This window comes from Microtus ochrogaster, unplaced genomic scaffold, assembly GCF_000317375.1.
Source record: "Microtus ochrogaster isolate Prairie Vole_2 unplaced genomic scaffold, MicOch1.0 UNK1, whole genome shotgun sequence".
Classification (NCBI taxonomy): domain Eukaryota; kingdom Metazoa; phylum Chordata; class Mammalia; order Rodentia; family Cricetidae; genus Microtus; species Microtus ochrogaster.
The window spans coordinates 28,233,660-28,251,603 of NW_004949099.1; the positions used below are offsets into that span (position 1 = coordinate 28,233,660).

General features: G+C 50.5%; 1 protein-coding gene across 1 annotated transcript in view; it reads left to right on the forward strand.

The window, feature by feature from the left end:
- Slc6a11 (solute carrier family 6 member 11) overlaps positions 1-13,906 on the forward strand; it is a 120,029-nt gene extending 106,123 nt beyond the window's left edge. The window contains exons 10-14 of the mRNA XM_005365027.2: positions 1,985-2,122; positions 7,897-7,999; positions 8,828-8,928; positions 9,657-9,827; positions 11,578-13,906. Coding sequence (XP_005365084.1) covers positions 1,985-2,122; positions 7,897-7,999; positions 8,828-8,928; positions 9,657-9,827; positions 11,578-11,730 — 666 coding nt within the window. The 3' untranslated portion in view covers positions 11,731-13,906. The remainder of the gene's footprint in view (positions 1-1,984; positions 2,123-7,896; positions 8,000-8,827; positions 8,929-9,656; positions 9,828-11,577) is intronic.
- Positions 13,907-17,944: the final 4,038 nt, after the last annotated feature.

Genomic DNA, 17,944 nt, shown 5'->3' on the forward strand with positions numbered 1-17,944 from the left:
ACAACTTGTGACGATTACTTCTCTTACCTCTCTTCATCAACCATGTGTGTCCCAGGGATGGAACTCAGGTCCCCAGATCCCAATTTGATATTTTGGGTGGTGTGTGTGGGGGGGTGTTGTTTGTTTTTCAAGACATGGTTTCTCTGTGTAGCCCTGGCTGTCCTAGAACTCGCTATGTGACCAGGCTAGCCTCAAACTCATGTAGATCTGTTCATCTCTGCCTCCAGAGTGCTGGGACTACAGATGTGTACCACCACATCTGGCCCCCAATTAAACTTTTAAAATGATGCTCTAAGTTCTTCCATTCTGATAAGTGACCTGTTCTTGTGATCCTCTGGGTGCTTCATCCCCTTCATCCAGCTGCTGTATACCCACTAGGCCCTAGGGACCTCTCTCCCTCCCTCCCTCCTTCCCTCTGTCCCTCCCTCCCTCCCTCCGTCTGCCACAGTTGTCTTTGGAGCAGTACCTAGGAGTGAATTGCCTGCTCCTGTACCCTCATCCCCTACACCAGCCTACCCTCCCTCCCTGCTTCTCTCTAAGCCCAGTCTCACCCTCCCCATGGCCTCCCAGCTTCAAGCTTGAGGCCTCTTTTGACCACAGGCCTAGAATACAACCCCTGCCTGCTGCTGAGCCCAGAGAACTGCTTCCAGCCATGTTGGAGGCTCTCAGTAGGGCATCCTGACAATCCTATTCTGTGAGGAAGAGAGCTACGGTTGACAAGGGAAGCAGCCCTGATCCTCCAGCCTTAGGAGGGAGGGTGGTGCCCAGGTTAGCCCAACGAGCACTGCTCCCACTCACGACCTTGCAAGAGTCACTGAGCACACAAGCCCTGGTGTGCGTGTCTGTCAATCCAGCCACATTCAGTTTCTCTCTGGAGCCAGAATCCTTCCCCAGAATCCACTAAGCCGTGCCGCAGACACGCCGGCTGTTTCTGCTGATAGCTTCCCCTTCCATTGTTGTCGGCAAAGCCTTTTGGAAATCAGGGCTCTGCAGCTGGTGTGTGACAGGGAGGCAGAGGCTGCTGCCTGATGGAGGAGGTGGGACTGGGGCATGGGCTCTGCTCTGGGTTTAAAAGTAGAAGCCAAGGCTTAGAGGAGCCGAGTGTCTTGCTGGGGCAGATACCCAGGTCTGCTTGCCTCTTACACATCCACACCCTCATTAGCTTCCTGGGTAAGCAGCCTTCTTTGACCCCCATTTCCCTCCCACAGGACCCTGGGGGAAGGCTGGCAGTACCAGCCCTTGCTGTGGAGGCAGCGCAGAGGGCCAGGGTTGAGCATCAGTTCCGAATAGCTCCCATCTGTGTGCCTTTGACCTCCCCTCTCTGGGCCCCAACCCTTTTTGTATAATGGAAATACCTTGTCTGGGAAGATAGATGTGAATCAGACGAATAGGGGGTTCAGGGTCCCCCAACATGGTAACTAGCAAATGTGCACTCCATAGCACAAAGGTGGGAGACCACATCAGAAGCAGGTGGTTCACAGCTGGGCTCTGCCACCAAAAGGTGACAGAACTAGGTGTGGCTTTCCATCGGTCATAGGGCAGGGGATCGGCAGAGTCCTAAAAGTCAAAGACCATGGCAAACAGAGAGCCTGCTGTGAGAACAGATTCCCAAGCTTCCAGGACAGTTTTGAGACTCCCGCCTTGCCTTGGGGCAAAGGCTGGGTCTTCTGTAACTCACAAACCCTGAGGCGGCAGGAGGTGGTTAGCAGTCTGGTCTGTGTGCTGAGTGACCCTGGGCAGTAGCTTCTCTCTCTCTCTCTCTCTCTCTCTCTCTCTCTCTCTCTCTCTCTCAGCATCTTTGTCCTGGTCCATTTAGTGAACCTACTGGGACTAGTCGGGGCTGGGTTTGCTGTTGTTGCCTCTGTAACGGGATGGAATGTGAAGGTGCAGGGTAGGCCAGTAAGAAGGGAGCCCCTGGTTTGTGGACCCAGGGTGCCAAGACAGGCCTTTACATGGGCCTCACACCTTGTGTCTCTCCCTCTAGTTTGTGTGCGTGGAGAGCCTCGTGACTGCCGTGGTAGACATGTACCCCAAGGTCTTCCGGCGGGGCTACCGGCGAGAACTGCTCATCCTGGCCCTGTCCATCATCTCCTATTTCCTAGGCCTGGTGATGCTGACAGAGGTAAGTGATGTCACCCGTGCTCCATCACACTCCAGCTCCCAGACCTCAGACCCCGAGGCTGCGGGCAGATCCAGAACCTTCTCCACTACTCGGGAACCTGCTCATCTTTTCAGGACACTGTGAGAGCAAACACAGACTCTGAGTACAAGATCGTCACTGTGTTAGTGCTACAGGCAGCCATTGCTAGACAGGACAACTCACATGGGCACCTGTCAGGACAGACAGTGTTTCCCTGGTCATCCCTTGGTGACCCTCCGGTGAATAGCACAGTGTCAGCTCTCGGGCCCAGAACCAGCTCCGTGTCATGACGTCAAGTTCAGTACTGGCTTTTCTGGAACGTCTCTCAGATTAGGCACCTGGGTGACATTTGCTGTGTGTTCCAGCCTCAGCCTCCTGCGTGTTCCTCCTTCTTCCTGTCCCTGTAGGTAAGGTGGGCTTCTCACTGACCCCGAATTGAGGAGGTCTTCTAAACCATGTGCGCATTCCACCTCCACAGCCTTTCTGTCCCTGTCTTAGGTCAGGTATCTTTGGAAGGTGCGATTAGGTGTCTCTCTCCCCATAACGCACAAAGATAATTAATGCAGAGAAAGGGGGAGGGGGAATCCATTGCTGAGAGACACAGAGGTTGTGTGAGAAGCAGGGAGGAGTGGGGAACTGGAATCCATCAGGCGGATGGGGTGAAGCAGAGGCCAGTCATCTTCAGAGACCTCTTCCACATCTTCCTACAAGACCATAGTCTCAGGGAAGTTCCCTGGCTTTCCTTCCCACCAGGCTCCCTGTCATCTCCCCATCCTGGGTCACTGTGTTCCCAGCTCACTCCCTGCCCCTCTGGCTGTTATAAAGATCCCCAATCAGCCTTACATCTGTCCTGTCGTCCCCCAGGCCCAAAGGTCCATGAGAACAGGAACCTCCCCTGTTCAGCCAGGGGATGCTGGAGGCAACTCAGATCTTGTGTTCAGTGTGAGTGACCGAATAATTGCTGTTCTTACTCATTACCACGTTAACGAGAGTGGCAGCCACTGTTTGAGCAAATGAATGGGGTGAGGGTCCGGTTCCCGCTCTCCCTACAGTGGTTCTGCTTGTGCTTCTCTGCGTGGGGAGGCCAGGCTACAGCGAGTAGGGCCTCATTAAGCGCTGGTTAATTACACAGACTGGAGTCATTTGTTGCATATAAATTGGGGAGGGGATTAACCTGCCGCCTTGAAGAAGCTAGTGGGAAGGTGTTGGTGTGGGGATCGCTGACTCCCAGCACAGCCTGCCATGGTTGCCCCCTGTACACAGAGCTTTCTTCAAGGGTGCACGGTGACTCCCAGGGGGTCATCAGGGAGCCAGCGCTCCAGCCAACCGAGACTATTAATCAGTAGGCATTTGGGCTTCACATGCCAGCCCTCCACCCCCACAGAGGGCTATCTTCAAGTTATTGTGCGGAAGAAGTTCACAGTGGGCCCAGTGAGCCATGCCAGCCAGCCTCAGTTGTCCTGGTAATTGCCTGCTAGAGCCCCTACCCCCTCTCTCATTTACACTTGGTTAAAGCTTAAGTCTAAAGAAAATCTAGGCTACCCACTTCTTATCCTCGTCCACAGCAGTGTGACCAGTGGCTAGGACTCTGGGCCCTGCCATTTAGTTCTCAGCCCTTCTACTCAGCTCCATGACATCCTGTTGCAAGTGGCCTTGCCTCTTGGTGCCTCAGTTTCCCTGTGGGGACATTGGATAACAATAGTCATGCCTGTCAGTGAATTATTGGAGTACATTGAAATGTGGAAAAGTTAAGGCTATCAGTTCTTTAATGGGACTGTGTTCTGAGGAACATGTCACCAAGTGATGGCATATGAGCATCAGAGAAGGAATTCTTAAGCTTTGCTATACACAGCCCCTTTTTACCCAACAAATTTGTCACATGGACCTGAGTATATAGGCACATAAAATATATATACAGGGTCTGAAGAGTTGGCCCAGTGGATAAGAACACTGTCTGCTCTTGCAGAGAATCTGGGTTTGATTCCTGGGACCCATGTGGCCCCTCACAACCATCTGCAGCTTCAATCCCATGTGTGTGATCTAACACCCTCCTCTGGCTTCCATAGTCATTTTACACATGTGGTACATAGACATACATGCAGGAAAATACTCATAGACTTAAAAATAATAAGTGTAGTTGTTATTATAACATTTTATTAACTATTATTTATTATTGTATTATTACATATAATAATTACATATTATTATAAGTATAACTTATAAACAAACATTTACTTATAATAAATTATGAAGAAATTTCTTTGAAAACAACTCTTTGGTGTACATGTAATTTTGTCATTTATTAAAACAGAAGCAAAATTGCATACTAATGAGGTAGATGTGCTTACATAAGAATCAAATCTTAGCTGGATATATGATACTGCAGGATGCAGAATGTCTTTAATGGTTTTCGGAGTTGACCAATATTTTGGTTTTATGGTCATCAATACTGAGAACACTGGTTGCATGAATAAACCATTCACAACTTCAGAAGTATGTTCAGGGTCATTTCAGAAATTGTGGTTCCGTCCTAATCCCAAGGCAGAGTTATTGAATGATCATTTATGCGACTCAAACAGCAGTTTTTAAAACCATACCTTCTGAGACTGGCAAGATGGCTCAGTGGGTAGAGGTGCCACCAAGCTTGACCACCTGGTTCCAGAACCCACATGGCGGAAGGAGAGAACAGACTCCCACAGCAGTACTCTGACTGGCACACACGAACCAAAGCACAACTCACATGCGTGTGCACACACACACACACACACACACACACACACACTAGATGTAAAAAGAAAATCAAACATTCTAATTATATAATGCAAAAATGTTCTAATTTGATACACACTGAGGAATGACTAAGAAACTTCTAAAAAGTGTTTGTTTTCCGTAATTGAACCATTATGTTTCTGGAAGAGCAGATCCCTTTATAAGCACAGTGAAAACACTGTGGCTCATAGCATGTAGTCTCAAATGAGATGTCTCTGGCGGTGTTCATTGAGTATCATGAAGGGTGAGTAGTAGCTCCACCCTCCCTGTGTTTTCAAAACACGAGGGTATCACCAATAATATTAAAAAGGGAACGTTATTCCTGGAAAAAAAATACTTCTGGTACATTCCAGAAAATCTGTACTTCAGGTCTCACACCCATGCCCCCCTAACCACCATTACCCAGAACCGTGTGTCCAGATGGTGCGTGGGCTCTGCAGTTAGCCACTGTCTCCCCGTGCCCTGCATACTCAACCCGCTCTTCACAATGGTGTTATGTGTGGCCCTGTCTTCCTTATGACTTTACCTCTATCTCTGGAGGTAACAAATGAGGGAGCACATGGTCTCAAGCTACGGAATATGCATGACAGAAGACAGCCCGAGAGAGGTGCCTTGGGGGACTCTTGTTCCAAGTGAGACCCCTCGGTAGACACAAGAGGTCCTGTAACTGCTCTCTGGTTTTTTAGCCCACTGTCCTGACTTACCCAGTTTCCCCAACCTGACCCCTCCATGCTCTTTCACGTTGATTTTCCCACATGTCAGTTCTTTGAGTACCGTTTATATATCAGGATGGTTTTCCTTACAAATGTCATTTCTACCCAAATCCGGTCCTGGCTGCTCCTCTCCCTCCCTGTTGACGGAGGCTGCTCGTTTATCCCTGGCCACCAGACTCCTGAAATAATCACACAGAAATCTGTATTAATTGCAATACTATTTGGCCAATAGCTTAAGCATATTTTTAGCTAACTCTTACCTCTTAAATCAACCTATCTGAATTAATCTGTGCATCACCACGAGGTCATGGCCTACCATCAAGGTCTTTCTCCTCTGGTGGTGGCTACATGACATTTCACTGACTCGGCCTTCTCTCTCCCATTCAGTTTAGTTTTCCCGCCTAGCTCTACTCTGTTCTATCACAGGCCAAAGCAGCTTCTTTATTCATTAACCAATAAAAGCAACACATATACAGAAGAACTTCCCACATTGCCTCCTTGCTCTTCCCATGCTCTCAGCACCCCCAAATCCTCATGAAAAAGACTTTGAGTGGCAATCCTTCCACCGAACTTCATCTTCAGAGTTGATCTGATGGTTGTCTCTTCACACCAGAACCTCCATGAGCAACAATCTGCTGCTTCCTAGGTCCCTCCTGCTTTCATAGGACCAGCACACCTCCTGCCGGCCAATCATCTCTGGATTATTCGTAATGCCTAACATCATATGAACAGTATGTGAAGAGTGACAATGTACTGTTTGAGGGAGAATGCCAGGAGATCTGTTAGGGCTCTCTACAGAAACATAGTATAAAAAAAGGTTCCCTAGGATGGTTTATATGGTAGTTACTTGTCCCATGAAGCAGGATACCCCAATGGTTGTAAACTGGGACTAGAGGTCCAGGAAGATCACTTGAAAATCATTAGCATTGTGTCTGTGTTGGAAGGCTAGAGAAGCTGGGATCCGTGGATGGTGGTGGAGGCCATGATAGAGATACTCACTGAGCAATGCGTGAAGACACGCGTTTCCTCAAATCTCTTTCTATCTGGTCCTCTAATGGAAGATTCTGGCCACTCTGAGGGCAGATTTTTTCACTTTGGTCAGTCCCCACAGATATGCCCAGAAGCAAGTCTCTCTCTCAGGTTGATCCTGATTCTGGTCAAGATGACATTAAGGTCAGCCATCGAAGGGCCAAGCATGTGTTATAGAGTGGGTCCAAAGGCAATCCCTCATCAGTAATTCATCCCAAAGATGAGCTATGCCCCTACTGTGTGTCCATTTCTGAGCTCTGGGCAAGTCAGCCAGTAGCATGCCACAGAGCCCATACTCCAGGTGATTTACATCTTTTGGGGGATCTGCTGTGCACTGGGCCCTGTGCTGAGGGCTCAGTGCACAATAAAGGCCAAGGTGGGGGCCTCTCAGGCAGAGCTCAGAGCTCTCAGTGGCTGACAGGCTATTTTTAGGATTAAATTGTGAGTTCCGACAATGAAATCTAAAAGCCTGAAGAAAGAGCGAGGCTGAGGAGGGAGGGCTTCTCAGAGAAAGTGACATTTTCACTGAGCTTTGAAAGATCTTAACCAAATGCAGAGTGAGACCACTTTTCTGGGAATGGGTGGTGGGGCAGGTTGGAGGGAGCCCAGGGTACATGTAAGCCTCTGAAAAGATGGAAGACGGTAAGACTAGCAGCAGAAAGGTCTGCCTGGAGACTGCTGGAGTTGAGGAGCTCCATCAACACCTGGCCAAAAAGACATATTCCTGATTAATTCTTATATCCTAAATTAACCCATTTCTATTATTCTGTGTATTACCTGGTAAGGCTGTGGCTTACCAGGTAAAGTTTCTGTGTCTGTCTCCTTTGGCAGCTACATGTCATCTCCTCAACTCCACCTACTTTTTCCCTCTATCTCTACTTGGAATTCCTGCCTTGCTCTATTCTGCACTGTCATAGGCCCAAAGCAGCTGCTTTATTAACCAATGGAAAGAAAACACATTCACAGCATGCAGAGGGGAATCCCACATCAATCAACACCATCTGGAGAGAGGCGTTGAAGTCATCTGCCATCCACTCTGGTTTGGATGGAGCCTCTGATGCCACAGCCCTGACGTCTCTGCAGGACAGGTCCTTATGACACCCAGATGCAGAGTGTAGTGCTCAGACTAGAGATGAGCAAATTGCTGGTTGGCAGCTGCCAAAGCAGAGCAAGGACCTCATGGGGGCTGGCTACTAACCCTGTTCACCTGCATGTCTGTCTGTGTGTCTATCCTCTTACCCACAGGGAGGCATGTACATCTTCCAGCTTTTTGACTCCTATGCTGCCAGTGGCATGTGCTTGCTTTTTGTGGCCATCTTTGAGTGTGTTTGCATCGGCTGGGTGTATGGTAAGTGGAGGCTGGACCCCTGGAACCTGGTAAGCTGTATCTGTCTGGGCACTTTCCCTGGGGACTCAGGTTCCTTCTTATTATCACAAGACCTTCTTGTTTTTATGCTGGCATAGAATGTTCAGGACCCAGACACCCTGATCTCTGGCTAGTCCTGAGGCTCAGTTTCCCCCTTTGTGAAGTTTGTGTCCCAGAGAAAGACTCCAGGCAAAGCCACTAGCATGAGCCACACCCTCATTCATTTCCCCTTCTGTTCCTTGCACAAATCAGGATGAGAGCTGCTGTCTCAAGGGCAAAAAAGAACGTAGCCTGGGAGTAATATCCACTAGTCACACAAACAGCCCAGAAGGCCCTCACCTCGAGAGTTCAATACCCTGTGGCTCATCCATGTCTTCGCCTCACCTTGCCCATTGGGTTAATTGGTTTTGCACCACTGCAAGGAACTTCCTGACATGAATTACTTAAGAAGTCGAGGGCTAGCGGAACTCATGATTCTGCAGTTAAAATCTAAGATTGGGTGGTTTCATTGCTTCCGGTCCTGGTGAAGACCTCTCATGGTGGGAGTATGTATTGGAGAAAGCGATCACATCTCTAGCCAGGAACAGAGAGATGCACCTCTGCCATTGACCTAAGGACCTCTGTCGGGCCCTATTTCCCAGAGCACAGTGGGACTTCTCACTTCTCACACCCACCCAAGGGACCTAGATCTTCATGCAGGCAGGCACTCGACACTCATGCCCAAGCTCTCTACGTCTCATGCTGGGAAGGGAGGCCGGCTTTGCCTCTGCTCTGAAATACTATGCCAGTCTGCTTTCCCCCCCCCGACAGGAAGCAACCGGTTCTACGACAACATCGAGGACATGATTGGCTACCGACCACTGTCACTCATCAAGTGGTGCTGGAAAGTTGTGACCCCTGGGATATGTGCGGTAAGACCTGCAGAAAGCCACCTCTAGCCCCTTGATTTCCTCACTAGCCACTCTTCCGCTCCCGCTGGCTCAGCTGAGGCTGGCCCTGAGGAGGGTCACATAGCCCAGGGCCTCGCCACCTGACACAGTGTGGAGCTGATGTCTCAGGTGAGATGCTGGACCTGCCAAGGCAGCGTCTCACTCTTGAGGGACCCTGAACCTGTTTCTCCCCGTCAGGGTCTTAGGTTCTAGATACATCAACCTGACACTGGTCCACCTCCCTGGGGACCAGAGGTATGCAAACATGAGTGAGGAGATTTGTTACTGAGAAGGTGGCAGAGGTGAGGAGAATTTCAAGGTTTAGGCTGTGTCCCTGGAACCAGACCACAGACCAGCCTTGGTGAGAAGGAGGCTTAAACACAGAAAAATGGTCTCATGCATTATGCTTTGTCCTGTCCTTGGTTCTCGGGGCATCTGAGCTTATCTTCCCATTGAAGGGGCCAGAAGAGCAGATTCAAGATGGCCCTAAAATAAACTCTGAGTAGAAAAAAAGGTGAGAAAAAGGATCCTGGGAGAGGAGACAAATATCACAGCCCTGGAAGACACCCCAAGGCTGTGCTCTGATAGTTGAATCAGCCTCCCCGCATGGTTCTACTTCAGGCTCACTGTGGACAGTTGAGGTGCCTGGGTCTTTGGAGCAGGGCAGAGCTGAGAGGCACCACCAAAAACTTCCATTTGCCTCTCCACAGGGCATCTTCATCTTCTTTCTGGTCAAGTACAAACCTCTCAAGTACAACAATGTGTACACATACCCAGCTTGGGGCTATGGCATTGGTTGGCTCATGGCTCTGTCCTCCATGCTATGCATCCCACTCTGGATCTTCATCAAGGTGTGGAAGACAGAGGGCACCCTGCCTGAGGTGAGCAGGTGCTAGAGGAAGCAGGGGTAGGGGCCGGGGCTGGATAGAAGGGGAATTATGGCCGGCTCCTCCTTGGCAGATGTTCATCCTTAAAATGTACCAGAAGCTCCTCTGTGAGATTTCTGGGTTAAAGCCAGATTCTGTAAATTCTACCAACCCCTCCCCACCTGCCAGACAGGTTGACAGCACCCCTTAACTGATAGAGGGTATAGGAGGTCTGGGGGTTCCTACAGGGAAAGCATTTAAATCAGGATCTGAACTGAGGTTTGGCCAAATGTCAGCTCTGACAGGCCACAGGGAGACACAAGTGAAGATGGTAGCTTAAAAGAAATCCCACACTAGCTCAGAATTGAGAAATAGATGGCTGTTTATTTAGAGGTAGACTCAAAATCAGAATCCTCTGCTGGAACAGAGATCAGAAACTGAAATCCGCAATCAAAACAGAGGGAGAGGCCAGAAAAGAGACCAGACACATGCTCTACATCAGCATATGTAGTATAAGAGTATAGTGGGCAGGTTACCACTAGCTGTAAGATTTTCTACAGCATACAAGTACCATCCAAAATGCTACCTCCAGCTTCCTGCCTGTAGAGGCATAGGCTCCTGCAGAGGCTGGTGGATGGGAATGGTCCCTTTTGTGACTTATATGAGGTGTTAGTCAAGAGCAGTTGGTCAAGATATTAAGACCAGACTGTTCAGAGGGAACTGACCTGGGACTTTAAAGCCTAACCCTCAGGACCCCTGGCTCAGCCGTCCAGTAACCTCCTGATAGTTATGAGCCTTTTCCTGGCTTCTTCCTGTCACCCCAGCTCATACCCTGTCCACCCAGACAGCAGGGCTTGTTATAGAGTGAGCCTCTGATCTGGCCCAGTCTGAGGCCTTGGGACCTTGGGATTGCTACCTGCCCATACACATGCTGAGCCTGGCACACAGAAGCATGGTTAATCAGCTCCCATGAGTCTGTGTGTTAATCCTACCTGGACAGTGTGCCTTCCACCTGAAAGAGGAGGCCCAACCTTGCCCTTGAGTACTAAGCCATCCCAAAGTCCTTGCCACTTTTTTCAAGTAAGGGCCCATGCTCACTCAGGAGGGCTTCCTGGTCCTGGTCCAAGGGCAGTACAAAGGTAGGGCTGAGGTAGGGCCCTTGCTCAAGATTCTGAGAGACTGAGCCTGTACATGGAGGCTGAGCTGGAGATGGCGCCTGCCTCTAAGCATAGCTTGAAATACACAGTACCTGGAGCTTCCCCTCACTGCAGTGCTGTGGTAACAAACCCAGTGCAGGGTAGAGTAGAACTCTGATTAACCAACATTCACATCAGAAGCTCAGCGTCTGGACAGTGCCTGCCATCCTGGCCCACAGATAGAGGGGTGCAGCCGGAGGTCAGGAGACGGGCTGGCAAGGTCATCAGGCCAGCTCCCCTTGTCGCCAAGGCAGGAATGCCGTAACAGCTCTTGATTCTGACTGTCTAGTCTTGGTCATCTCCCACAGCCAGGCTGCAGGGGCTGTCTCCATCTCCTTGCTTCTCACCTACTACCCAGGGTGGGACCTCAGCCATCCCCATTTCTGGTGATGGGAACTCAAGGAGGTAATTCCTCACCAAGAACTGAGGAGCAAGGCAGAGCCAGGGCCCAGCCCTCAGTCTGGTAGCTCCATAGCACCAAAGAACATCTGTACAGCTGGGGACACAGAGGTGGACAGACCCCAGGCCCCGGCTGCATTACTCACACAGCCTTCTCTCCAACCATCTAGAAATTACAGAAGTTGACAGTCCCCAGCGCTGATCTGAAAATGCGGGGCAAGCTTGGGGCTAGCCCCCGGACGGTGACGGTTAATGACTGTGAGGCCAAGGTCAAGGGTGACGGCACCATCTCCGCCATCACAGAGAAGGAGACACACTTCTGAGTTCCACCAGCCACTTGGATCCTTCTCCCCTGTTCCTTCCCTGCTTGTAAATGAATCCTGAATCTTGTACTTCACCTAATGTTAGGGGCTTGCCCTTCTGCACAGGACTATTAACCAGTTAACTCCCAGCCAGCCACTGTGTGCCCTGTACCCCCGCCTCACTCCTGTGATCATGGCTGTATCCACCTTACCAAGATAATTCTGTACAGTGACTAGCAGATCCTGGCCTAGGGTGGTTCAACCCATGTTTCCTAGAGTCCTTGTATTATACTGTCAACTTTCATGCTGTGGGCAGGTGAGTGAGGGGGTGGTGCCCATCCGCCTCTGGTTTTCAGTAATCCCAGACTTTGTCTCGGACCTTTCCTGGCCCCCCTCCTCTGTACCCTAACGACAGTTTGTTGTGTTTTGTTATTTTCTTTCGGTCTTACCCTTTTCCAATGGCAGGACCTTCCACACGTCAAAGCTGTAAGACGGCAAAGGAAACATCCCACCATTCTCAGGGCTCCTGAGCAATCGGGAGTTGATAACAGTCTCATCCGGTGACTGCGGCTACTCCCTTCTCTCCCCAGCCTCAGTTTCTCCATCCCCCAGATTGCAGGAGGAGATAGAATGGAGTCTTCCCCTGCCTCACTGCCTTGCAGTGACTGCGTTGACTTTTGCCTGCAGAGAGTTGCAGGCCTCTTCTTTCTCCCTCTTTGCTATGAACCCCCCCAACCTACCCTAGCTCCTACCCCCACCCCCTACCTCTCTCCCACTTATCTTAAGTCAAACCTATCACAAGATATATTAGGGAAGTGTGTTTCCCTAACAGCTGGTGGTATGGCTTAGCCCTGATCCCTGGAGGCCAGCCCATCCCCAGCCCCTGTGGCAGGTGGTCCCACCACACATCCTGCTTTCTTGGCTATCAGTCTGTCCCTCCTTCCTCAGTAGGGATGATCAGAAGGCAACCACCTCTTCTTGCAGCTGCCTGGCCAGGATCTGTGGCTTAAGATCTATAGTTGTCCCTGCCAGGGGGAGCTACAATGAGGCCCAGGGCTGGATTCCACCCATAGCCCCTTCTCTCCCTCCTGTCCCCTGCCCTCTTCTCTACCTTCCTGCCACTCACTGCAGATCCTGTGCGCAGACATATTATTCTAGAGGCTTTCCACCTGCCTGGTGTGAGGAGCCTTCGTTCACACTCATCAGAGGGAGGAACGGGGCATCCATCCCTCAGGCTCTTGGAAAAGGAGAGCAGACATGGTCCCCAGGGGAAGGCTGGTACTATGCCTTCCTGCCTGGCTCAGACCTCTTGAACTGACCTCTCTCTTCCTCATCTGCTGAGTTTTCCAGCTTCTGTGTCTGTGTAACTGTTGGAGGATGGCATGTAGGGGGAGGGACATCCTTTCCTTCTTCCTGTAATTTCCTAGATCTGGCGGAAAGATGACATTTCTTCACACTAAGGCTCCAGTGTCCTGTCAAAGACCAGAATTCTCTATTTACTCCAAACTTCAAGACTCTTATCTGTTCTCCCCAGCGTCCTCCCCCCTTCCACCTAAAGCCTGGGATGACTGCCCAGCATCCCCCAGCTAACTGGGCACTCATCCAGGGCACAACCACCTCCCCCCACCAGTTGCTCACAAACAGGCCACACATTCCTTCTGGGAAGGTCAGCATCATACTGAAGATGACCTGTGGAGTTGGTCCTCAACTGCTGTCCCCCATCCCCCCTGAGAGGGAGGCTGCCCATTGCTGCTATTGCTCCTCACCGCCAACTCCCTCATGGACAGATGGACAGACAGATCCCTGATGTCTGTCATCACAGACACACGTGTTGTACATGTGGCCCGTAACACTTGACACTCTTAACACTACTCATGGCGCAGGGCAGAGGGAGGCTTGTGGTTTGGGGGTTGTCTTTTTTGTTGTTTTGTTTTGTTTTATAATTTCATACTAGTATTTGGGTAACTGTAGGGAGGAGGGGAGGGCAAGAGGGAGCAAGGGGACATGTCATTGTGACAACTTTTTTGATATTCATTAGAAGTGATACAATATATCCTTTCTGAGATATTTACAGTATTATTAAAAAAAGAAAAGGGTTGGACTGTTTTGCATAACAAACTTTTTATTGGCAACCCAAAGAGCACAAGATTGTCTGTCTGCTCCTTTTTAAAAATTAAAAGATGTGGATCAACTCCCACGTGGCTGTTCCCAGCAGGAGGTCTTTATTGGGTTTCCTCCCGTCTTTGGGTATCCACAGGGTATGCCTTCATAACCATCTTGGTTCTGTAATTAGAGGCTGTGATCTGCACTCAGCATTACAGATCAGACAACATCGGGAGCAGCAGCGGTTCAAGCCCCACCTCCTTTGATGCCTTTGCCCTTCCTGTAGTCCCTATACTGCCATACAGGGTGGCTGCTTCCTAGGAACCCAATGTGGACCGAACGCTCAGCAGACCTCTCTTTAACTCTCAAGCCACCTGCCTGTTTTACAGGTAAGGAAAACCAACGCACAGAGAATTCAAGCGATTTGCCTCCCAGTCACACCTCTTAGAAGTCACAGAATCTGCCACTTGTCACTCTCCTTGCTGAGGCATATGGGTCCCCCCACTGCTGCCTGCAGACAGCCTGAATATTCACTTTATCGGGTGTCAGCAGCAAGTCAGTAAGAGGTTATCATAAAAATGTACGTCTCCTCCCTTCCCAAGAAACTTGAGCTGCAGACTTGTGAACCTACATGACTTAAGAGTGAATTTGCCTGGCACACCAGCAGGCAGCTGTGTGAGCTAGTGACCCCTGGCCAAGTGTGCTCTGCAGCCTGGCTCTGTGACACACCGCCCGTAGCCAGAATCTGGGAAGGGAGGCCTGAAAGTGAAGCCAAAGGCCCTGTCAATCCTGAGACGTTTCCGGTTGGTGGTGGAGGGGTCCGAGCATCAGAATGCAAGGTCTGCTGAAGTCCAGTCTCCTCAGATTCTTCTACACACCCAGGAGGCAGTCCTGGAACACCTGCTGGTTTCGATTCCAGAACCTTGGAATACTTAGTTTTTAAGAGTACCCCCCTTTCTCAAATGTTCCTGCTCTTAGTCAAAAGGAATGGTGTCCACAGCCTTCTGGATGGGGATTTTCTGGGGAGGAACCGCCTCCCTGGCCTCTCCAGCGAGACTGTGCTGTGTAATGAGAGCCTGCCCACGGTTATCTGTAACAGTGTAGCAGTGAGACTCAGGGAGGACATGCAGCTAGCCCACACTTCCCCAGAGGCCCCATGTAGACCTTCTCGCAGCCCCTGAGGAGGAGTGTGGATGTTAGTCGTAGGGGGAGCCATCAGTCTGGCCACTTGTCACTCAGCAGGGAGAGGGGAGCTTTTCGGCTTCACTGTTGTGAAAGGGCTGACTATTGGGAACCCTGGAGGTGCAGCAGTACACCTGCCATCTTTGAGCTGGAGACCCAGGGAAGCTGCTGGTGTGGGTCCTCAGGCCCTGCAGAGTGAGCAAATCCATGCCTTCTCCACCTGGCTCATCTCTCTAGGCCCTCTGCAGGGGGCATGGAGACTGCCATCCTCACAGACACCCACAGACAAGCCATGTTCCACCAGCTACCTGGGCACCTTCTTAGTCCAGCTAAACTCACACACAAAATTAACCTTTGGGAGCTCCAGAAGGTGCCACAGACACCAGCACCACCGGGTCACCCAAGAGCATATAGATGGCGGAGGCTGAAACCCACCTGCTAACATGATGCATCTCTCAAAGGCTCACATTCCCCCAAATGATGGAAGGTCACTAGAACTTACTGGGAGGGATGGGAACGTTGTAGAGACCGCCAAGGGACATTGAAGGTAGGAGATACACTAGGACATGTGCCCCGAGACCTGAAGAAAGGGTTTCCTGGAGATGGTTGAATCATTGAGTAGTGAATGAGGGGGAGGGGGCATTGGGAGGGGGAGGGACAAATGACAGGAGCCTGTGGGAGGGGCAGGAAAATAGGAGTGGCTGGGGCCCAGCAGAGTTTGAAAAGTCAGGGTTTTTAGCATTACTAGATATTGTAGCCACCCACAGGCCTGCAGGAAGACATGGGTTGACCCAAGGAGCAAGCTGCCTGATGCTGTCTTAAGGAAAGGGAGGAATGGGGGGCCCCCTCCCCTTATTGCCCTCCCATCCCTTCTAGGCCAGGCAGCAGCAAACCAACCACTAGGGGGCGCCGCTACTAACCTCGGACCATGGTGGTAACACCTGGAGGTAGAACGTGCGCTGGAGACAGAGAGGACTGTGGGGGATGTCCCAAGAGCTTATCTAGGTACCCACTGCAGGAACCGAAAGGCTGACCTTGGGGGGGGGGGGGGGGGGGGGGGGAGTGTAATTCATCATCCTCTTGCCCCACCCCCACCCTGACAGCAGTCACCTTCTCCCCTGACTGTGTGACCTTGGACGAGTGACTTTACTTGTCTGGTTCAGTTCCCACAACTACGCAAAGGGGCTGAGTGCAGGCGTCTGATCCATCTTGAGTCTTTCTATACGGCTGTCTTCAGAAGGGCCCAGTTGCCATCCCAGACCTGGTCTCCTCATTTCCAAATTTGCTACGCCTTGGACAAAGTCACGATGCCCCTCTGAAGAAAGCTGATGCGGACCTTAGCTGTCATTTGTGTCATAGCAGGAAGGGCGATTGTTGATTGACTTTGGGGCAGACTGTGGGGAGATGGCTGTGCAGTAACGGCTAGGCTGTAGGGCCCAGGGTGACCTGTGGCTCTGTTCACCACACCTGCTGGCCGGCCCTGCTCCATCTGCCCTGAAGTCAGGCCCCCATGCCATCTGGACTTGGGTGGGGGTGGGGCAGGACACCAGATAAGGATGATGAAAGTTTCTGGGGAGAGGATTTAGGCCAATTTTCCTCTTTTGCTTTCTTGTCTGTACCATCTAATTATTTTTTTCTAAACAAAGCTCATCTATTGCTTTTTTATTCCAAAACACGAAATCAATGACGCTATTTTTAAAAATCCTTCCTTGGCCACTGAGAAGTTGGTTACAAATGCACGTTCTGAGGAAAAGAAAATGACAGACATGTGGTTGGAAGAGATGGCGAGAGGAAGTGGGGATGGGGGATGGGGGAGCCAGGAGGGTGGCTGCTCACCCTCACCAAACTCCTCAGCCCTGAAGTTCACTTCTACCCTGAGATGCTGGGGAACCAACAACTGAGCAGGTCCTGTACTTTGTGCCGTGGGCAGGACCCCTCCTCTGATAACAGCATTTATGGACGTTGTAGCTGTTTCTAGATTGTGGCTTCTCACAGTTAATGGAGGAGAGGGGGATGAAGCCCTCACAATGGTTACCCCAGTGTTGATGGCCTTCCTGTCTTGTCTGCAAATGAAGTGAACATTTCCCCCACACTCACAGAGGGCATTGGGTAACTAGCCCATTGAATAGATGGATAAATTGAGGTTTAGGCTTGCATTACCAATCGCCTTGCAGTGGTGTTCATTTATGTGTTTTTCCAATTTATTTCTCAGGTAAATTCAACCCTTGTAGCCTCTTCTCCCAACCCAGTCTGTTCCGCTCCATCTCAGGTCCACCATCCAGCTGCTACGCACATCCAACCTTTGTCAGTTTTGTGTTCACTTTGTACCAACTTCATCCTGGTAGACAGAGACAGGACCTTGAGCATCACATAAGGTACAGATGAAGGAGCAGAAGCAAGTGATTAGCATGAGACTCAAGTGGGGAGGGGCATAGGAAGGTCAGGGAGCAGGGGAAGGGGTTATGCGTGGGGGAGTAGGTAGAATCTAAGTAGATCATCGAGGGAGGGTCTGAGAGAGAGCGACAGAGAGAGACAGACAGAGAACCATGACCATGTAGGAAGAGCATTACTGGAAGAGAAAACAGCATGAGCAAAGGCCCTGTGGTAGGAGCTTGTAAGTAGCATTCCCAGGATTGCAAGGAGACCAGGCAGATGATGCAAAGTGTTTAGGGGAAATGGTGAGTGGCAAGCTGGGAGAGGTGGTGGGCAGAGAAGGAGGACCTAGCAGATTCATAAAATTGTGAAATGAGGGCGCCAGGAATCGTGCGAAGGTTGAGCATTAAAAAAAAGGAAGGAAGGAAGGAAGGAAGGAAGGAAGGAAGGAAGGAAGGAAGGAAGGAAGGAAGGAAGAGAGAAGTAGAAGTTCTGATTTTGTTTGTGGCATGTATGTCTGCATCCACCCATTCATTCATTTTTCTTCACTTTATTTGCTTTTGTATGTGATTGTGAT